The 24,093-nt window shown below is 41.7% G+C and overlaps 1 protein-coding gene across 1 annotated transcript; it reads right to left on the bottom strand.

The window, feature by feature from the left end:
* Positions 1-5,538: 5,538 nt before the first annotated feature.
* Positions 5,539-23,430, bottom strand: LOC127432837 (dual specificity tyrosine-phosphorylation-regulated kinase 1A-like). Its single transcript, XM_051684280.1, has 12 exons — positions 23,311-23,430; positions 23,126-23,195; positions 14,226-14,422; positions 13,986-14,105; positions 13,411-13,599; positions 13,144-13,291; positions 10,549-10,835; positions 10,190-10,336; positions 9,816-9,956; positions 9,425-9,728; positions 8,869-8,990; positions 5,539-8,567 (listed from the first exon to the last, which is right to left on the bottom strand). Exons 2-12 carry the CDS (start codon positions 23,133-23,135, stop codon positions 7,971-7,973), a joined length of 2,262 nt encoding a protein of 753 aa, XP_051540240.1. The 5' UTR covers positions 23,136-23,195; positions 23,311-23,430; the 3' UTR covers positions 5,539-7,970.
* Between the last annotated feature and the right edge of the window lie 663 nt (positions 23,431-24,093).

The raw sequence follows: 24,093 nt of genomic DNA, 5'->3' as shown, positions 1-24,093 counted from the left end.
TAATGATTGCTAGTTTGAGGTCAAACGAAGTAACGTTTTTATAACTGCAGGATATTCTGGCCAAATAGACCACGGTAATAACTAATTTATAGACTGTCATTGTTACCAACCAGTAGTCAACATCATTTCAACACTCACATGTCCTTGGCAAGACTAGAACTAAAGGATTTATTGATTGGGGTTTTATTACGGACTCTTCGCGTTCCCTTTGTGCTTGTAGACTCTGTTCGGGGTTTCTTTGTGTTTACAGCCGGTGATTCTCTGGAGGTTTGCCGTTTTTAATTATCCATGGTCAATTTTTCTCATTCGTTGTGACAACAAACTTTCAGCTTCAGCTACTCCCACACCACATGCTCACTACAGAAGCCGGATCTTATTTTCTCTGCGTACGGATATGACATCGACACACACAGGCGAATGACGTGTGTATGCAATTTCCTGTGAAATCCGTCCCGACAGCTCTAAAATATAAATCATTATTATAAGTGTATTTGGGTAAAAACATGATTTGGAAGATGGATTTTTGTTGCACTCTCTCATTAAGTTGCACAGTGTAGCTTTAACATTTATATAAGTTGGAATATTTGCCTATGGTGGGTAAGGGACCGTCTGAAAAGTCCACACATTGTGCTAAAACTGTGGACATTTTTCTATATAAATGTTCAATAAGATCATACAATGTATGAATACAATAAAGACAAATACAGATGAAGGAAAAACAAATCAAATAAAAATGATTAAAATAAGAATAAATAAGACCATCCAAAATGTATACATAAGATAAAGACAAATAATTGAAAAAATAAATATATTTTTAACATATAAAAGATTTATTTTTTATGTGTCAGGAAAGTTTTAGCATATAATAAAGGATATACACGTTTTATTAATAACACATATTAACAGATTTATTGCTAAAACTGTGGAGGATGTGGTTAGGGGTCGTGATGAGGTCAGTCACCGCAGGACTAGCTAAAGTGTTTTAACTGCTGAAATTCTGTGATTCTGGTGCCGGTGAGACACTCGAAAATTTTTACTTACTTTTGTCAAGTAAAGAATGGAAAGAAAGGAGGATCATTTCACCTTAAGGAGGGTTTCCAACTTTGGCTTCCTGAATCAATCACACACACACACACACACACACACACACACGTGTAACACCTGACACGACCTAATGAACCCTACAATGATAATAATTAGGGTACAATGAGGCTAAAGGACCACATTTAGGAAAACTTGCTCTTTGTCTGGCTTTAAAATGTATCAAGTTCTGAAAAATTGATTGATTTTTATTGAATATTGATGGAGCAACATAATTTGTGTGAAAAGAAATAAAAACAGAAGGTTGTTTTTGACTTGGGGTAAAAGGTCCCTAGGGGTTTTAAAGTGATATTGTATAGATATAGGGGTAATAGTTATAGGGCAAAATTTATCAGCTAATGCAAATATCTTTGAGACAGCAAGATGCTTTTTTTTTGAGAAACAAATTAAGATGAAGCTTACTCAAAATAACCACTTCAGAATAAGTCAACCACACTAACATCAGTTAAAGCTAGCACTGACCCGTTCAAAAGACACACACACACACAATGGCACACAAACAAGGTTTTTTCTGGGTCAGAAAAGTTCTTCAGGGGTATTTGACCCACATGATCATCCACACGGTCACAGTTGGTTGATTATTGCCACTGTTACACCAGCTAGTCATTCTAAAAAAAGAAACTTGTATTTATTTCACAGTTTGCCTGTAATAGATTTCATATGAATCTATAACATCTATGTTACAATACCAGTTACTGTAACTACAGTGAAAACATGATGTGTTTTAGTAATTGTGATGTTTAATTTGAGAATTCTCGTCATTTAATTTTTGACAGGAATGACAACGATGCTGTGAGGGCGTACAGTCTGTTCAATGGGCTGAACTGAAGTTTAAAGCGTTTTTTGGATTGTTCTGCTGATAAAGCACTGAAAACTATCTTTCCAAGAACATTCAGTAGCAAAAACAAAAAGTGTTTAAATCTATCCATACCAGCCTCTTTTTGATTCACATTAAAAATCAAAGACGGCGCTACAGTGAATAAGGTCTATTGTCCCCTCATTTGCAGATACAAGTTTGACAAATAAAGTCCAATTTCATGAACAGTGCAAAGCAGAAGTGTCCTCAGATATCCGTTGCATCCCACACTGATCAAACTTAAAGGGACAGTTCATCCAAAAATGAAAATTCTCTCATCATTTACTCACCCTCATGTCATCCCAGATGTGTATGACTTTCTTTCTTCTGCAGAACACAAATGAAGATTTTTAGAAGAATATTTCAGCTCTGTAGGTCCATACAATGCAAGTGAATGGTGACCAGAACTTTGAAGCTCCAAAAAGCACATAAAGGCAGCATAAAAGTAATCCATAAGACTCCAGTGGTTTAATCCATGTCTTCAGAAGTGATACGATAGATGTGGGTGAGAAACAGATCAATATTTAAGTCCATTGTATTGTAAATCTACACTTTCACTTTTACATTCTTCTTGTGTTTTTGGTGATTCACATCCTTCATCCATATCAAATCAATCAAATCAAAGCAAATAAAATCACTTTTGTCACACAGCCATATACACAAGTGCAATGGTGTGTGAAATTCTTGGGTGCAGTTCCGATCAACATAGCAGTCGTGACAGTGATGAGACATATACCAATTTACAATAAACATCAGATTAACACAACACAATTTAAACATCTGTTATACACATAATTACACTCAACAACATACAAATAATAACATACACTGTACAGTATACAATACGCACTATATAGATACACATTATTCAATAAAAATTAAAAATAAAAATATATAAAAAAAGTATATATAGTATATATAGAATGTACAGTATTGTACTGTATTGACATTCAGGCTGTCATTCATTCTGGATGATAGTAAGTTGTTAAGAGAGAATATAATATAATAATAATATAATTTATGACAGTCCGGTGTGAGATATAAGAGTAAGGGTAATAAAGTGCAGTGCTGATGTATTTTGATCGTGGGAGATCAAGAGTTCAGAAGTCTGATTGCTTGGGGGAAGAAGCTGTCATGGAGTCGTCTGGCGCGGGTCCTGATGCTGCGATACCGCCTACCTGATGGTAGCAGTGAGAACAGCCCATGGCTCGGGTGGCTGGAGTCTCTGATGATCCTCTGTGCTTTTTTCACACACCGCCTGGTATATATTTCCTGGAGGGAGGGAAGCTCACCTCCGATGATGTGTTTGGCAGTTCGCACCACCCTTTGCAGTGCTTTGCGGTTGTGGGCGGTGCTATTGCCGTACCAGGCGGAGATGCAGCCAGTCAGGATGCTCTCTACAGTGCAGGTGTAGAACCGTGTGAGGATGTGGCGGTTCATTCCAAACTTCCTCAGCCGTCTCAGGAAGAAGAGGCGCTGATGAGCCTTCTTCACAACGACTTCAGTGTGGATGGACCATGTGAGTTCCTCAGTGATGTGGACACCCAGGAACTTGAAGCTGCTGACTCTCTCCACTGGTGCTCCATTGATGGTGATGGTGATCAACCCATACTGGGCAGGGAGGAGAATTTATAGTAAAAAAAGGACTTAAATATTGATCTGTTTCTCACCCACACCTCTCATATCACTTCAGAAGACATGGATTAAACCACTGGAGACTTATGAATTACTTTTATGCTGCCTAAATATGATATTTTGTATATTGTGTTGGGTAAACAAGATGTGCAAATTGTGTTATGTGTAAATCAGATGTTTATTGTAATTGTCATACTGCTATGTTGCTCAGAACTGCACTCAAGACTTTCACCCACTGTTGCACTTGTGTATATGGTTGAGTGACAATAAAGGGATTTGATTTGATATTTGAAGCTTCAAAGTTCTGGTCACCATTCACTTGCATTGTATGGACCTACAGAGCTGAAATATTCTTCTAAATATCTTCATTTGTGTTCTGCAGAAGAAAGAAAGTCACACACATCTGGGATGACATGAGGGTGAGTAAATGATGAGAGAATTTTCATTTTTGGGTGAACTGTCCCTTAAGTCCAGTTTGTGAACTCAGAAGATCCAGTGATTCATAATTTTATTTTCTGATACACTTATAATCATAAACGAAATAATAATAATAATAATAATAATAATAATAATAATACAGTAAACCATGGGTTCAGGTTGTAGTCCAAAAGCCCAGAAGATAATTAGTATATGCGAGCATGGGTTCCTTCAGGAGTTTTTATGACAATTTTGGATTTATGAGTAAAATAAGGCCTGTGGTAAACATTACTTTAAAATACTCGAATGTTTTGTATTACAACATAAATTACACAGTCATACTTCCATTTTAACTGCCTCACTGGAACCTCGATTTTTGCTTTTTTTTTTTTTTTTTTTTACAGAAAAGGAGGTACGAACCAAATTCATTTTTGTGGTAAATCAACATTATCCCAGAAATGCTGTCGATTGAGTTTAACTCGTACTGAACCCGGAATATTCCTTTAAGAGTAAAACTGTGAAATGGGAACAGTTATGTTAACAAATAGGAGTAATTAAAGGAGCCATGTGTAACATTGACATTGAGTTTAAAATCGGTACTGCAGTCCAAATTCAAAATATTGGAGAGAGTCGTCTCCCCCGCCCCAGACTCAAAGTTCACGTAGGTTGCCAGATTGAGGACACGCAACAGGAATAATCAAACTGACAATGGCAAATGACGAGTCTTACATTGTAAGTTGAGCAGTTAATGTATACAATTGCAATATTTTTATTATTTGCAAATTATAAACCAGCTCATGTGGATTTTTTATAACTCTTGTCAATGTTAGCTAGATGTTTTGCTGGCTTCCATAGCTGCAGCGCGATGTGTTTGCCTGCAAACTTGTTCAAATCTGGCAACCCGGCAGTGTCGAAATACTATTGGTGAGTGGGCAGTGGGCGGGATCACATAGACCAAAACATAAACAGAAACTCCAGCCCGGAACAGACATTTCAAAGTAGAATATACTGGCTGAAGCATTGTTATCAGAGAAGCCGGTATTTCAACTTAGCATGTTTCCTAATTCTCTGATAACATATGATCATTTTATACTTTAGTACAGTAAATATATTACATATAGCACCTTTAATGAGAATTATTATAAATACTGGCAACACTATTGTTATTGATGTTATTAAAAATAATGTTGAACAATAAACATTTGATGAAATCTCTATATCCCAATAGTGAAAATACTGTGATAAACAACAATTGAATAAAATATTTTATCTAAAATCCCACGCTGGGATTTCGGAGAACACTGCGACTGCTTATGTTTGAAGAATGTTTGTTACAGGACAGACAATAACATGACTGAATAACCAGATCAATTTGAAGGGAAGACACCGAATTCTGTTCATTATTGTATGACTGATCAAACAGAAATGTTTGATCAAAGTTCGATTAGACCCCCAGATCAAACCCAGAACCCGTTCATGTGCTGAAGAACTGGACAGAATAAGAAGAATGAGAGCAGACCAGGTACAAGTTAAGCAACTTTGTTTTTTTATAATCATACATAAGACCGCTTGAATATAGTACAAAGGGTTTGTCCATTACTGCCCTTCAGTGACATTTTAATTTACACAGAAAGTCCTGATCTTACAACCTGTGGATAAAGATGCGAAATATCCGTCTGTCATTCTGTTTACATCATCATCATTATCATTTGTCCTGGAACCAAACGAGGAGTGAGAATGTGAACCAGATGGGAATCGGACCAGGGAGAGAGATTTAAAAAAAGAAATAAAAATATAAAGTGTAACCTGAAATGCTAGCAGGAGCTTGAGTGTTGTAGATGTTTGTCACTACACACACACACACACACACACACACACACACACACACACACACACACACACTCTCTCTCTCTCACACACACACTCACGTTCACACACACGCACACACACTCACTCTCTCTCACACACACACACACACTCACTCTCTCTCTCTCTCTCTCACACACACACACTCACGTTCACATACACGCACACACACACTCTCACACACTCTCTCACACACACACACTCTCTCTCTCACACACTCTCTCTCTCACACACTCTCTCTCGCACACACTCTCTCTCACACACACACACTCTCTCTCACACACACACACTCACTCTCTCTCTCTCTCTCACATACACACACACACACACACACACACTCTCTCTCTCTCTCTCTCACATACACACACACACACACACACACACTCTCTCACACACACACACTCTCTCTCTCACACACTCTCTCTCTCACACACTCTCACACACACACACTCTCTCTCACACACACACACTCTCTCTCACACACAGTCTGACTTCTGCTTTCAAATGGACCCATTTACTGAAGTTTGTGTCCAAATAACACAATAAAAAACTGAATGAGTTCCTGTACTACATTATCTCTGGAGTATAGGAACATGTGAAACACTGGCGATGTGTTCTGATTGTAGAGACACATGCACACACACGATACCCTGTCTAGAATATTAAGGTATGAAGATCTACTCTCCGTCCCGTTTCAACCCTAGAGTTTTGCATTTGTACTAGCGTCGTCAACTACTTTGGCCTGGAAGCACTGATATACCCATTGACTACCATAGAGAACTTCCACTGCATGTTACCAAGCTGACTTAAATGTACTCAAAATACCATTAGGAAAAAAGTAGTGAGTTCTAAACTTCCTTTATTAAAAAAATATAAATATGTACATAAATTCTATTTCAGCTATTAAAATGGGGTCACAAAGTAAACACCTGAAGCCTGTTTCATGAACTCGCTCGGTAAGCCGTGATCACAGGAACCCTAAAGAACCGTTCATTCGTAACCGTCATAATCGCTCGAACAGAGAGAGACGATGTGATGTGACGCTGTTTCTCCATCTCCGTTGGATTGCTTTAGTTCTGAGAGAGAGCGGTGACCGGTTTAATGCGCACCCGCGTCCCGCCTGGAGATGACCTCTGACTGTCCAGCTGCTGTGGGACCAGCCGAGCAGCTCGCGGCATCCATCATCCCGTGAGAGCAAAAACAAGAAACGCCTGAAGCTTGTGTCGAGGACAATGAAGAAGGGAAAGAGCAACAGAAATTGAGTCGCGGATGATGTCCAGGAAAATGAGCACATCAGTTCTGACAGTCGTTTACATCAAACACCTTTGAGTCAAAGTGCAGAACTGCTACATTATTGGTTACAGACATCTATGATCTATTAAAAAAAAACACCTTTGGTACAATAAATTATCAAAAGGGAAAAATAAAAACTTTTGTAAAATTCACAGCATAATCATGAAGTGAAAGCAAAGAAGCAAAACAAAACGAGCATCACAAATGTGTGAAAACAGAGTGAATGAGATAAAGCACAAAATAAGAGCGGGATAGTCGCTCAGACCGTGTGATCAGCGGTGGATTTCTAGAGAAGAAAAGGCCTCGAATCACCTTCCATGTTTGTCAGTGATCTTGTGTCATGAATTCAGGGTGTTTCACACGACAAACACATGAAAGCTTAAAGAAATGCCCAGCTCATTCAGTCTGTAATGATAAGGCCATATTGAAGAATCACTGCCCACAGTCACACACACACACACACACACACACACACACCCTCATTGCACTGTGGGAAAGCTCTGCTCAAAGCACACCATTGCACGACATGAAGAAAACAAGCAAGACAGACAGCGACTGGCGTTTCATGTCAGAGATTTTGTCTCCATCACTCCCAAAAAGAAACCAAATGTGAAGGTGCGCATATGAATGAGCTTCTAAAACCGTCGGAAAGGAAAAACAACACAAAGCAAACATCATAGAAACAAAGCCTCGTATCAAGCGTCCGCAGACAATGATGTCATGGCTCCCGGCGACCAATCGGTGATCGGCTCTCGTCTCGTTCCAGCAGCTTTAATCTGAAAAGTGAATGTTCTCAGGAGAATCAGGAGCTCGCCACAGAGCTCTGCTGCACGCACACGCCCGCCATGGGCGAGTCCTCCCGGTCCAGACCAGGTCTCAGACCCGCGTGAGTCTCGGCCACGTAGCGGCCCGGCCCAGAGTTCGTGCTCGCTAAGTACGAGGGGTGCGCCGTCGCGCCCGTCTCCTGCCGCGGGTTCGAGAAGGCACCCAGTCCTAAAGTCACACTGCCGTTGTGTCCGAAGCCCAGCCCATGTGGCAGTGGCCGGCTCTGGTAACCATGGTGATGTTTGCCGGTGGAGGATGACGAGGTGGATGAGGAGGAGGCAGAGGAAGACAGTGAGGTCATGGACAGGTGTCCATGCGTCACCTCCATTGAGTCCTGCGTGGAGGCGCTGTGCGAGGGTGAGTAGAGGCGTGGCCGCGGACGGGCGGGGCCCTGCGCGTGTTGATGAAGGTGATGATGATGGTGGTGCTGCTGGGACGTGTGGGGGTGAAGAGCCTTGGGCTGGTGGGGGGGCATGCTGAAGGTGGTCTCCTGGACGGGGTGAGTCTCGCCCGACACCTGCTGAAGTCCGTCTCCTCCAACCCAACCCAGCGCCGGCGCAAACGCCTGTCTTGCCTGTCGCACAAACAAACAACACAGACGTGAGCTGGAATATTGCAGTTTATTCTCAACACAAAGTCTATGACTATACAGCCCTGCAAAACACAACCGAACTGCAGGCTGCAAGTGAATTGAGATGGTTTCAGTTTGGTTAGCTTTAAAAGGGTCTGAGATCGTTTGGAGTATTCACATATGGGTCAAACATCCCACAAATTGCTGTAGACACCCAAAAAACTAACTCACTTTGAAGCATTTATCTCAGTGTCAATGCTGGTGTATATGGGTGTGGTTCAGATATGTGTGTGTGTGTAGTCACCTGCGGGCAGAGGTTGTGGCAGTCGATGCTCACCGCTGCACTGAAATGTCCTCCACTGTGTCGGTGTTGATGTGTCGGGTCTGAACGCGCTCGACCGCTGGTGCTCGTCCCAGAAGAACCTCCTGCAACACACCAACAGAACATTGACCATGGCCGAGTGATTCTCAAATATTCAGGACTTACTTGTGATTAATTTGTTCTATGTATGAAATTAAGCATCATCGTGGACAATGTGAATTCACTGTGAAGTCTCTGAGTGGTACTTTTCATGTATTAAGATGTTTTAATAAAATAATATATTTAGGTAAATATTACTGCTTATGTTTTGCTCTATACATAGTAAGAATATAAACGAAAATGATTAAAATCATTCTTCCTTGAGTTCAATTAATAAAACAAAAGTGTTGAAAACAAAACTTCCTTATTTATTTCAGAGCAAATTCATAAATATTGAGATAATTTGTTTAGCTAAATCAGCCAGCACAACTGAGCACCAGAACTCACAGCAGAATCCTGATGAATCTATGAATGCTGACTCACTGAAAGATTGACTAACCTGAGCTGGAGGAGGTGCTGGACGTGGTTCCAGACGACTGTGACTGCTCCAGCGCGGGACTCGTAGAGACGCTGCTGCTGGTATTCGTGCCCTCATCTGCGGTCTTCTTGAAGAAACTGTGCTGCAGTGCGTAATACGGCTGGATGCGAGTCTTGGGGTCGTAGTCCAACATCCGCAGGATCAGGTCTTTGAACTTCAGGTAGTCTGCAACTGCATGACCCGATTCACCCGCTCTCCGGCCGCCCGGTCCGCCCGCTTCAACACCCAAAATATTGTGCAGCTTCCGAGAGCCCGCAGGTTTATACTACACACACACAAGAACAAAAGTTATACACTGACACCAACAACCACGATTCAGACGTTCCATGAGTCACATGATTCACACACACACCTGTTTGCCATCTTTGGTCTTCTTCACACACCACATGCTGTCAGACATCTTCTCAAAGAACTTCCGGGCTTTAGGTGCCTGTTCCAGAATGTGATTGGGAGGAACCCCCAAAACCTCCACGATTTTGTTCATTTGATCGACCTGCCATCACATATTCCATTAAAACAATAATAAGAAAAATACAGCGATAAACATCTCACATGAGAGGAATATAATGAATGTGAGTTTCTGTGGAGTTTTGCAGGTTTGTGGTGGGTCTAATCATGGGTTTGATTACACACACACATATATACACACACACAGACAGTGTCTGGCAAATGAATAACTGAAAATGTATAACAGTGATGTGTGTGCTCATACTGCTGATGATGTACCTCATTAGCGCCACTGAACAGCGGCTCTCCAGCGTGCATCTCCACCAGGATGCAGCCCAGTGACCACATGTCTATAGCCAGATCATACGGCATTCCCAGCAGCACCTCCGGTGAGCGGTAGAAGCGACTCTGGATGTACTGGTAGATCTGAAGACACGTGTCACGTTAATGTTACTGAGTATCTGTTCCTGATCAATGAATGGCCATGACCTCCAGTCATTCGAGATCAACTAAACTTAATAAACAATCATTTAGATTCTGACAAATTTGCCTGTGCAGTGAAAGCAGCAAAGCTATGAAATATCTGAACCGATACTGTCTTTCTCCTGACAGCACGTGTTGGACTGTGACGGACTCACCCGCTGTCCAAGCTGACAGGAGCTGCCGAAGTCCACAATCTTGATGGCCGATCTCTTGGGGTTGCAGAGCAGGATGTTCTCTGGTTTGAGGTCACAGTGGATGATGCTCAGTTCAGGCGTGGCGAGGAAGAGCAGCGCGGTGCACAGCTGCTGAGCGAACTTACGCGTCAAGTTCAGAGACACGCCACGGAAATTTGTGTTCCTCAGCAGGTCGTACAGGTTATACGACAACATCTCGAACACCAGACACAAGTGATTCCGGAACATGAAGTGACGTTTCAGATGAACTACAGAAGAATGAGAGCAAAACATGACAAGATTAACAGATACATCATATTAAAATTATTCAACATGCCTCAGGTGAACAGACTGTCCTTAAACTAGCAAAAGTACATCACTCTTTACTGAAATATGATGCATCATGGTACCAAGTCAAATCAGTTTTAATAGTATAATGTTTTTCACAATATATACTTGCAACGAGGAGGAGGGCGGGGCCGGGCGTGCGTATTGGGCTAATCAGCCGAGGAAAGGGATAAGTGCAGCAGAATGCGGCAGTTCGGGAGAGAGAGAGCCACATGCAGCTGCCATGTGTGTGTTTGTGTTGTGTCTTTTTGTTTCATTAAATATTTTGACTGTTCAGCCGGTTCCCACCGCCTCCTTTCCCATGTCAATCTTGTTACATTGGTGCCGAAGCCCAGGAAGAAGGGATGTCCTCGCCACTGCCATCCACCCAAAAAAGCAGCCGCTGCCATCCGCTGGTGGACGGAGGAGTAGCTGCCGGCCGCCTGGATGCGGAGGAACAGCCGCCATCTGCGAGGGGAGGAGGGACTCACTGCCGGCCGCCTGGAGCGGTGGAGCCGCCAAAACACGGAGGGGCGTTCCATCTGCCAGGGGTCGGAGGACTGGCTCCGATCCACCCGGGGAGGAGCGGCTGTCGTCCACCAGAGGGTGGAGGAGTGATCGAGGACCAGGCGAAGGCGTGTCTGGGAACCAGCAAGCAAGTTTTTTTTTCTCTCTCTCCTCTCTCTCCGTTTTTTTTCCCCCTCCCCAGCCCTAGAGAGGTGGGGAAAAGCCTGCCGGCAGGCGGGGCCATTATTATAAACTTATTAAACAAATGTGTACTAAACTGCCCTACAAAAGCCAAAACACAGTAACTACACCTGCCAAAACTGAAAATGTCTTCAAAGACTTGTTTTTGCACCCAAACATGGATTATAAAATAGTGTCACTTTGTTTTCTCTGAATGTGAGTATAATTCAGTCTAAGAGACACCATTTCACTCACAACTCATTTCTAACAAGTGTGTAGTTACTGTGTTTGTCTTTGTATTGCAGTACTCATCGTACATAGTTAAATGGATGATAAGGACGATACGGTTATCACGATTCAGTTCAATATATACAATACGAGTTTCACGATTCAATATCATCTCAAATGACAAAGTTTGACAGAAAATTGTTTATATTTTTTTTAAATGTTTGAGCAAAAAGCACATTTTAATTTCTCATCAAAATAAAGTTCTTTAATACACAATATAAATGCTAAAAGTTTAAATAAGAGTTTCTGAAATATCTTTAAAAGAAAAGATCACAAAAAAGTCTTAAAAATAGTGCAATAGGACTTAAAAGAACCTCTCCTGAAAAAGTGTATATTTAATATTTTTAATCATTTGTCATCATTATTATAATCACATTCTACATTGTCAATTAATATTATATCATGAAATTGTTGAACTTTCACTGTTTGAAATAATGTGTATAATTTACAATTAATAACACTGAGTTTACATTCATTTGTATAGTGAGTGCTAAAATGGTACTGTCACTTTAAGAGTTTAAAGGGGCATCTCACAGACTGGCACAGGTGTTGCGGCTCATTTATTAATGAGTGAGAAGACTCTGGGTTTATCTATCACATTTGCGCCATGTCTGATTAAAAATATTTATTTTTACTTTTTTTATCTGACTGTAAAGAACAGAAAGGTTATTAGAAGACACATTATTTAATGAAAGTGGAGTGCGGGATCTCATCTTTGATGGACATCACACGGAAAAAATGTTTTATTTTAATCTCAAGCACTTTTCAACAAAACAAGGTGATTTTCCAGGTATTTCAGTACTTAAATTTATTAAAGTTAAATTCAAGCTCTTCAATGACCTAGTGTGAACCCTGTAAACAGTGAAGGAAAAAGCACAGTAAGGGTAAATCAAGAGATAGATTACAATGATGCAAACTTCAAAATATCGAGTTTTGCCTCGATGTGGTTCGTCACTTCTCTCGTTCGCGATATACTGAAATTCGATATATTGTCCCATCCATTTATTTCTTCTTCCATGGAAAACAAATGGAGTTATAAGGCGGAATGACAGTCTCAGTCACCATTCACTTTCATTGTATAGACACAAATATGCCATGAAAGAGCAAAGTGGTGACTGAGACAAACATTCTGCCTAACATCTCCTTTTGTGCTCCATGGAAGGAAGAAATGAGAGTAAATAATGACAGACATTTTATTTGTGGGTGAACTATCCCTATAACTTTTGTAATAAAGTGAGCATCTCATTATTTAGTAATAATGCAGCATCTCTTTACCGATGTAGTACTTCATCTCAGTGTCGTGTTTGTTCATGAGCTCCAGCAGTCGAACTTCAATCTGAGCCTGATTCAGAAAGGCCTTTTTATTCTTGATGATCTTGATGGCGACCCACTCCTGCTCCACACGATCATACGCTTTCACCACCTGCCAGCAGAGGGAGACAAACCCCATCAAACACAATGAATAATGTGTTCATGTAAGGATGAAGGGACAGCTCTCAGATCATTAGAGGCATCTTGCAGGGACCTGAGAGAGACACTGACCTGACCGAATGACCCTTTGCCTATTAAAGAATCAATCTCATATCGGTCCATCCATTTCTCTCCATTTTTAACAATGTAGTCAAAGTTGTCATCATCATAACCGTCATTGTAAATCTTCCTCTCCTTCTTGTTACTCGAGTCCTCCCCGTGACCCTGTTGGTGACGACGCTTCTTTTTTGCATAGTAAACCTGAAAATCAATCAAATGGATGTGAGAACACAATTAAAAGAGAAGCACTCATTGTGTGGGATCGGTGAGAAGGTTATCACTACTTAATTGTTCCCCAAAGGGCAAATGTATTTATTTACACAATAACAGCAAAAAAATCAGAAGTTTTATTAGGATAAATGTGTAAGATAGATATCATTTATATATAATACAGACTGCTCAATGAGAGATGCTTTCTGTGTGACTGTATGATGATGTTTTTTTGTTATATTTATATTGATGTATCTCGCTGTGCTTGATGCTGCGACTATGACTGAAATTTCTGAGAGATCAAAGTATCATGATGATGAACAGCGCAGACATCACAGTGCTGTGAATGTGTGTGTGTGTGTGTGTGGGTGTGGCACCTCGTTAATGTGTTTGTAGGTTTTAATCAGTTCGATGGAGAGTTTTCTTAAAGGCGCTGTTGCTGGATCCCGAAAACACTGAGGCATTCGCCGCTGTAACATCACCATATCAGCAGTTACCTGAAAAACACATGAGCACATATGAACAGCCAGTGTCTAACACTGCAAAGATCTGCTGCTACTGCTCAACAGCTCAATGACTGTGTGTGATATACAACTGCTTATTGTACATGTATGTACCTGGGCGGTGTTGGGTTGCAGAGCCTGCGAGGTGTACGGCAGCGCAGCAGCTGATTGGTCAGCGCTCTGCAGGTGACCATCACTGAACGGCAGGTGTGAATGGGGCGTCTGCGCATCCATCTGCACACCAGCCGAATGGAAAGAAAACGAGGGAGCCAGCCGGACAGAGGAGGGTTTGCATGCTGATGTCTCTCCTCCTACAACACACAACACAACTTCAGCACAAACGCACACAACTTACACTGACAGACACACACAACTTCAGCACAAACGCACACAACTTACACTGACAGACACACACAACCTCAGCACAAACGCACACAACTTACACTGACAGACACACGCAACTTCAGCACAAACGCACACAACTTCAGCACAAACGCACACAACTTCAGCACAAACGCCCACAACTTACACTGACAGACACACGCAACTTCAGCACAAACGCACACAACTTACACTGACAGACACACACAACTTCAGCACAAACGCACACAACTTACAGACAGATACACGCAACTTCAGCACAAACGCACACAACTTCAGCACACACGCACACAACTTCAGCACACACGCACACAACTTACACTGACAGACACACGCAACTTCAGCACAAACGCACACAACTTCAGCACAAACGCACACAACTTACACTGACAGACACACACAACTTCAGCACAAACGCACACAACTTACACTGACAGACACACACAACTTCAGCACAAACGCACACAACTTCAGCACAGACGCACACAACTTCAGCACAGACGCACACAACTTCAGCACAAACGCACACAACTTCAGCACAAACGCACACAACTTACACTGACAGACACGCAACTTCAGCACACAACTTACACTGACAGACACATTCAACTTCAGCACAAACGCACACAACTTACACTGACAGACACACACAACTTCAGCACAAACGCACACAACTTCAGCACAAACGCACACAACTTCAGCACAGACGCACACAATTTCAGCACAGACGCACACAACTTCAGCACAGACGCACACAACTTCAGCACAGACGCACACAACTTCAGCACACACGCACACAACTTACACTGACAGACACACACAACTTCAGCACAAACGCACACAACTTCAGCACAGACGCACACAACTTCAGCACAGACGCACACAACTTCAGCACAGACGCACACAACTTACACTGACAGACGCACACAACTTCAGCACAGACGCACACAACTTCAGCACACACGCACACAACTTACACTGACAGACACACACAACTTCAGCACAAACGCACACAACTTCAGCACAAACGCACACAACTTCAGCAAACGCACACAACTTCAGCAAACGCACACAACTTCAGCACAGACGCACACAACTTCAGCACAGACGCACACAACTTCAGCACACACGCACACAACTTCAGCACACACGCACACAACTTCAGCACACACGCACACAACTTCAGCACACACGCACACAACTTCAGCACACACGCACACAACTTACACTGACAGACACACGCAACTTCAGCACAAACGCACACAACTTCAGCACAAACGCACACAACTTCAGCACACAACATCAGCACAAATGCACACAACTTCAGCACAAATGCACACAACTTACACTGAGACACACACAACTTCAGCAAACGCACACAACTTCAGCAAACGCACACAACTTACACTGACAGACGCACACAACTTCAGCACAGACGCACACAACTTCAGCACAGACGCACACAACTTACACTGACAGAAGCACACAACTTCAGCACACAACTTCAGCACACACGCACACAACTTACACTGACAGACACACAACTTCAGCACAGACGCACACAACTTCAGCACAAACGCACACAACTTCAGCACAAACGCACACAACTTACACTGACAGACACACACAACTTCAGCACACAACTTCAGCACACACGCACACAACTTACACTGACAGACACACACAACTTCAGCACAAACGCACACAACTTACACTGACAGACACACACAACTTCAGCACAAACGCACACAACATCAGCACAAATGCACACAACTTCAGCACAAACGCACACAACTTCAGCACAAACGCACACAACTTACACTGAGACACACACAACTTCAGCAAACGCACACAACTTCAGCAAACGCACACAACTTACACTGACAGACGCACACAACTTCAGCACACAACTTCAGCACACACGCACACAACTTACACTGACAGACACACAACTTCAGCACAAACGCACACAACTTACACTGACAGACACACACAACTTCAGCACAAACGCACACAACTTACACTGACAGACACACAACTTCAGCACAGACGCACACAACTTCAGCACAAACGCACACAACTTACACTGACAGACACATACAACTTCAGCACAAACGCACACAACTTACACTGACAGACACACAACTTCAGCACAGACGCACACAACTTCAGCACAAACGCACACAACTTCAGCACAAACGCACACAACTTACACTGACAGACACACACAACTTCAGCACACAACTTCAGCACACACGCACACAACTTACACTGACAGACACACACAACTTCAGCACAAACGCACACAACTTACACTGACAGACACACACAACTTCAGCACAAACGCACACAACATCAGCACAAATGCACACAACTTCAGCACAAACGCACACAACTTCAGCACAAACGCACACAACTTACACTGAGACACACACAACTTCAGCAAACGCACACAACTTCAGCAAACGCACACAACTTCAGCACAGACGCACACAACTTCAGCACAGACGCACACAACTTACACTGACAGAAGCACACAACTTACACTGACAGAAGCACACAACTTCAGCACAAACGCACACAACTTACACTGACAGACACACACAACTTCAGCACACAACTTCAGCAAACGCACACAACTTACACTGACAGACGCACACAACTTCAGCACAGACGCACACAACTTCAGCACAGACGCACACAACTTCAGCACAGACGCACACAACTTCAGCACAGACGCACACAACTTACACTGACAGAAGCACACAACTTACACTGACAGAAGCACACAACTTCAGCACAAACGCGCACAACTTCAGCACACAACTTCAGCACAAACGCACACAACTTACACTGACAGACGCACACAACTTCAGCACACACGCACACAACTTCAGCACACACGCACACAACTTCAGCACACACGCACACAACTTACACTGACAGACACACACAACTTCAGCACAAACGCACACAACTTCAGCACACACGCACACAACTTCAGCACACATGCACACAACTTACACTGACAGACGCACACAACTTCAGCACACACGCGCACAACTTCAGCACAAACGCGCACAACTTCAGCACAAACGCGCACAACTTCAGCACAAACGCGCACAACTTCAGCACAAACGCACACAACTTACACTGACAGACGCACACAACTTCAGCACAAACGCACACAACTTCAGCACAAACGCACACAACTTCAGCACACACGCACACAACTTACACTGACAGACACACACAACTTACACTGACAGACACACACAACTTCAGCACAAACGCACACAACTTCAGCACACATGCACACAACTTACACTGACAGACACGCACAACTTCAGCACAAACGCACACAACTTCAGCACACGCACACAACTTCAGCACAAACGCACACAACTTACACTGACAGACACACACAACTTCAGCAGAAACGCACACAACTTCAGCACACACGCACACAACTTACACTGACAGACACACAACTTCAGCACAAACGCACACAACTTACACTGACAGACACACACAACTTCAGCACAAACGCACACAACTTACACTGACAGACACACGCAACTTCAGCACAAACGCGCACAACTTACACTGACAGACACACACAACTTCAGCACACACGCACACAACTTACACTGACAGACACACACAACTTCAGCACAAACGCGCACAACTTCAGCACAACTTCAGCACAACTTCAGCACGATCGCACACAACTTACACTGACAGACACACAGATAAACTCAAGCAGTGAACCCCCAGAATAAAGCCAGACAACAGGACGTCTGGGGAAAAAGTTTTCTGCATTTAAATGTTGAGAAATGAAGAATGTTTGATAGAAGTAATAGTGAAGTCTGCTCAGCTCACATTACAGAACATCCCAAAATATCAGATCACACTCATGCTTTTGTCACAAGACAACACGGCACATGTGTGACACTCTCTCAAGCACACAACTATAGATTGTATGTTCAAAGGTATATACACATCTAATCAGAGCTGATCAACAGTGTGTGTGAACTGATGTGTGTTTTTGACTCAGCATCATTACACACACACACACACACACACACACACACACTCTCTCTAACTGAAATCTGCTGAATCACCCATGCATAAACAGTGTATGCAGGGTTTTTCCTGCATTCAAGTGAAATTTTGGGCCACCGAACCAAATTTAATTAAATTAATGTTTATACAAGCCAAATCTGCTTTTCGTGTGAAACATGCTTTTTCCCAGTTTTTGTGGGAGTATAGCATGGATCATTACAGAACCACTTGTGCAATGGATCTGCTCTGTTTCATCCTATTGTATCTCTGGAGCGCTTCCCTCACCACAAAACCGATGCGACCCATTAGAATTCAGCTGATAATCGTCTAATTTAAAGCGCTATGAAGGAAGTCAAATCTCTCAAACAACTCGACAGCCCCAACAATATATGCAGCAATGACGAGGACAAGATAGTCAACACTGTGCCATTCGCAAAAATGAACGATTTTAAAATTTCACATCACCCGATTTTATAACACGATTTTACAGAATTAACAAACTGTTGGAATTTTGACAAAAATGTTGTAGTTTCATATTAAATAATTACAAATTTGTGGCAGTCATGGTTAAAGTTTTTAAATGTGTTTAGGCAAATTTTTTATAAAAAACTATAGCCGCATTCACCTAACCACAGTACTGTGTTTATGTTATTACACTGTAAATATAAGGGCAAGTACATAATAGGGCTAGGCTATAGGACGGTGTTATCAGATGTCAACGATATCTTACAAAGGTCCCGATGCCGATTGTGACACTCAGTTGACAGACAATATCGGGAAATGGCAAAACCATGGATCTGGGAAGTCGCCAAATATATTAATCAGTAGCCCAGGGTGTGAAACTAGCAACTCGCCACCCGCAAAATACGATGAGGCTGAATCCAGTTCGCAAGCACCTCGTCCAAATGCGCTGACAATTTTGCTCATCTACCCGCAACAGGCGGGCGACCTGTAAGACATCTCGGAGTGACACTTGACAAGAAATACTGTTAGTCACAAAGACATGCGCTTGAAGAAACACACTTTAGCAAATTATTAAGAACAGTCAAAAGAAATGCTGTCAGTGCTTGTGTCTGATTCACTGTTTGTTCAGAGGCATGCAGCACGAGCCTGTCTCGAGGAACACACGCATGTTAAGAGTTATCACTCTTTTTCCTGTTTCATTCGTCTGAAAACTGTTTGCCAGAATAATGTCGTCTGTGAGAATGCTGCAAATTATCTCCAATCATCTCAGGAGGTGCTGTGAGTTTAATTCGCTTTATTTCCATGGAGCAGTCAGCGATTAACATGCATTGTGAACGCAACTCTGCAGGTTCAGTTAGTGCTGGGTGATATGTTTGATTCTCCCATATATATCCTCTGCATGATTTGAAATGAAGCGCCCATAACTGTCATGTAAATAACGCTTTATTATGGGTAAAAAGGAGAACGTTCATCAACATGTGCACGCCGAGGCTAGTTATGATCTTAAGCTGGTGTATACCTGTATGATGGACGAAGCCGAGCTACAATCACACTGTGTACAGTCGTACTGGGAATATTACTGATTAATACCAGTCTCCGTGTTGTTCACATGTCACGTTCATTTGGAGCACGCACACACGTGTAGCTGATCAGATCAGGAGCAACATTAAGACAAGTGCTGTGAATTATTTTTCTCTTCCTTATTCAGCCTTTGGTGGATTTACAATGTATCTAACTATAGTGTTTGTAATATTTTTTGCAAAATCTCGATTTCTTGATTAAAAATAAAAATACAAAATCGTGTCAAAACGCAAATTCAAATTAATCGTAAAAATCAGAAAAAACACCCAGCCCTAAGTTCAGTAATATATATCTTTCTATAAAAGAAACAAAGACGATAGTGATTAAATTATAAAATAATATAAGACACGTTCACCTTAAACCTAAAATTGAGTTTTATTTTCTTTAGGCAGCATTAACTCTATTACCAAAACACAATACAAACACATTTCATAAGAACACACATTTGGCAGCATTATTTTGGGAACACAAGGGAATTTATTAGGCTTTATTATTATGATTATTATTATCTTTACATTTATAATTGTCTCTAGTTCTTAATCTGTAGGCTATTAGTAATTTTCCACTTGTTGTTGTTGACGGATACTTGCGTGATGGCAAATGGAGCCGTTGGTAAATGTTTGGATTTGGAGAGGTGGTTAAATAAGATTTATCACTTCCTTATTTTAATGCTTTTTTCATTTAGTTTAAAGTGCAATTTGAATTTTTCAATAAATAATTGTAATTTTTAAAGTATAATCAATAAAGCAAAAATATTCACCGACCCTCGGCAGGGGGGTTGACGATATAATCGTATACCGCCATTTTTTTTAAAAAGCGATTATCGATAAAATGTTTTTTACATATTGCCCAGCCCTAGTACATAAAGGACTTTCAAGTCTGAACATCCAAGACTTATGGACAAATTATGGAAAAAGCTTTTGTCCTGTGTAATGTTCTGCTTGAATGATGTTCGATATTAGGAAATAAACCGGCCTTGTTTGCCTTCAGGTCTATCTAAAGATAAACTAAATCATTGACAGGGATGTGCATGGATAACCGTTTGTAATATTCAGTTAACCACGAGGGTTCATGAATGGTTATTCATCGGGACTCGGGAATAAAGAAAGTTTATCGCAATGGATATACGTCAAACACTACTCAAAAAAGCAGGAACAAAGTCGCACGAGAGCCTGCATGATCTGGATCCCCTCATGGACAAGCACTGAAGAGCAACCAGAAGTAAACAATTATAGTGAAACGGACTTAAACAATGTTCTGTTTCTCACTCAAAGCGATTGTATCACTTTAGAAGACATTAATTTAACCACTGGAGTCGTATGGATTACTTTTACTACGATTGTCTGTGCTTTTTGAAGCTTCATAGTTCTGGTCACCATTCACTTGCATTGTATGGACCTACAGAGCTGAAATATTCTTCTAAAAATCTTCATTTGTGTTCTGCAGAAGAAAGTCACACACATCTGGGATGGCATGAGGGTGAATAAATGATGACAGAATTTTCATTTTTGGGTGAACTGTCCCTTAAGTCCTCTTTGCAACATAAACTTTTTCAGAACAGTGCCGGTCCTGTGCAAGATGCTGAAAAAAGTGAGATGCTGCTCAGCATGCAAAAACATGCGTGAACAGCCCCTAACTTGCCCTATACTTGAAAAACTGACCTGAACACGCCCAAGTTACCCTCAGATCGGAGTGAAAACTTGCACATGCATGTGCGTCGAACAGGTGACCGAATAATGACTATGTGTGCACATCCCTAGTATGAAACAAGCATTTTCACTAGCAAAGTCCCAATTCAGTAAAGTAATCTACTCAAGGGTACAATCAGAATATTATAACTACTGCTTTAGTAATAAGGTGTTCATTAGTTTGATTTCACATAGCACCATAAAGAAAACATTTTTTCAAAAGTTTCCAGATGCTTAGATGATGAAAAATAACATATCCAATGTAAACGTGAAATGCAACCAAGTAATGATGTTATAAATTAATTGCAATTATGTAATAAAACAACTTCAAACATATGGATGACCGTCTACATCTAACCCTAACCACTGCAGACCATTTTTTGACCCAGGATAAATCCTGCTGTTTAGTTTTTAAATGACTTTAATGCAATGCAAAGACAAACCTGAAGTAAATGAGGTAAATCTGTGTGAACGGTTTCACACTACAGTTTATATGACGTCTAGACAGCTGAGAATCTGAACACACACACGAAAAAATAATAAACACCACAAAGTGTCCAAATACTCCAACTAAGAGTGTAATGATAGATGTGATGTTTTGAGATGTGACGGTCTACAGCGAGTGGGAATTCTGCAGATCATGGAGTCGTCATTTATCAGCTCTCACCAGCAAACACAATGCAGCACATTCACACTGGTAACCAGCGCTCGCAACCCCAGCAACAGTGCCTCATTACCATAGCCTACCACCAGGAAGATGCCGCGCCATTGGCCCGAGAGCTAAAGCGGCAGCCAATGGGGAAAGCCTATGCAAATAACCCACTTTTGTTGCTAGGGCAGAGCGAGGAGGTTTGGGCCAATAGGAAAACGTGTAAGAGGCATGAAATTGAATTGCACTTTGACACATTTCCCAGCAGCACAGTTGAACACAGTATTTGCTGACAGAAAAGCTCTTGGGTGAGGAACCCGGAATCACTTTGTCTAAAAGAGGACCTGTGAGAGCACACCCTGGAGACAAGCGCTCCAACGGGACCCTGGCCTATATTTTGAAACATTTATACTTGACCGGCACATCTGCCCTAAATAGACTGATTTATTCCTCTCCAAACACTTTTCATATAGAAGATGACAAGATGTAAACATTACCATAAGCAACATACAAATGACAGATACTTTGCACAGTCTGTCCAATCCTTCAGTGTCACAATAATCATGTTTTCTAGAATGCTGAATAAAGCACACACACTTGTCACAGTTCATATGTACACTATACAACAGCTTTGACTCTATACATTATTACTAAAACTGTCTGTATGACTTAAGAACATGTCTCACCTGTATGCATCGTCCCCTGACAAATCTCATATCATTGTGAGAGGTGAGTCCATCTGTAAACCACAGCCCACTGCAACAACAACACAAACATCAGTCATTAACTACTCACACTCTGCTATGATCAGCACACACGTATGTTTGTGTACAGATGAGCATTATATAAATCACAGATGACACAGATGTACCTGAAAAGACAAGCGAGTGGTTTCCAGGTGAGAACAGCCCTGATGTTTCAGCAGGTGTTCCACTGTTAGATGTTTATCTTCAACTTGCACAACCATTGGTGAGGATCTGTTCACGACATTCATTAAAAACACATGTCACTTTATGAGCTCTGACTAATGGAAAAGTATGAAATCATGCACGTATGTACTGGTAACTGGTTAAAGTGTAAAGTTTAACCACACATTACATTTGAACAACTGCTGATCGCTAACTGACAAGATATTCAATGTATAATATCAATATATGACTCTGATCTCAGCAGATAATTCACCAGATCATCATTCCCGTGAGATAATTCATGTATTTACAGGGATTCAGATGCAAACACTTACATGAACACACAACAGTAAACACTCACATACTAACTCTGATGTCCTAAACCTAACCAAACCCAACCATAACCACAAATACTAACTCTGATGTGCTAAACCTAACCAAACCCTAACCTAACCTCACATACTAACTCTGATGTCCTAAACCTAACCAAACCCTAACCTAACCATAACCTCACATACTAACTCTGACGTGCTGAACCAAACCAAACCCTAACCTAACCATAACCTCACATACTAACTCTGACGTGCTAAACCTAACCAAACTTTAACCCACAAAACAACTCTGATGTGTTAAAGCTATCCAAACCCTAACCAAACCTCACATACTAACTCTGATGTGCTGAACCTAACCAAACCCTATCCTATCCTGACCATAACCTCACATACTAACTCTGACGTCCTAAACCT

This window comes from Myxocyprinus asiaticus, chromosome 42 (assembly GCF_019703515.2).
Source record: "Myxocyprinus asiaticus isolate MX2 ecotype Aquarium Trade chromosome 42, UBuf_Myxa_2, whole genome shotgun sequence".
NCBI classification, from domain to species: domain Eukaryota; kingdom Metazoa; phylum Chordata; class Actinopteri; order Cypriniformes; family Catostomidae; genus Myxocyprinus; species Myxocyprinus asiaticus.
Note: the sequence above shows the minus strand (reverse complement) of the source record. Positions and strands in the feature narration are given on the sequence as shown.

Bases quoted from the DNA above. Each gene is read 5' to 3' on its own strand.
- LOC127432837 (XM_051684280.1), bottom strand. The intron at 10,337-10,548 runs GTGAGTCCGTCA...ACGTGTCTTCAG, and splicing joins CCTGTCAGCTTGGACAGCGG to ATCTACCAGTACATCCAGAG. The intron at 9,729-9,815 runs GTGTGTGTGTGA...GTGTGTGTGTAG, and splicing joins AGACCAAAGATGGCAAACAG to TATAAACCTGCGGGCTCTCG.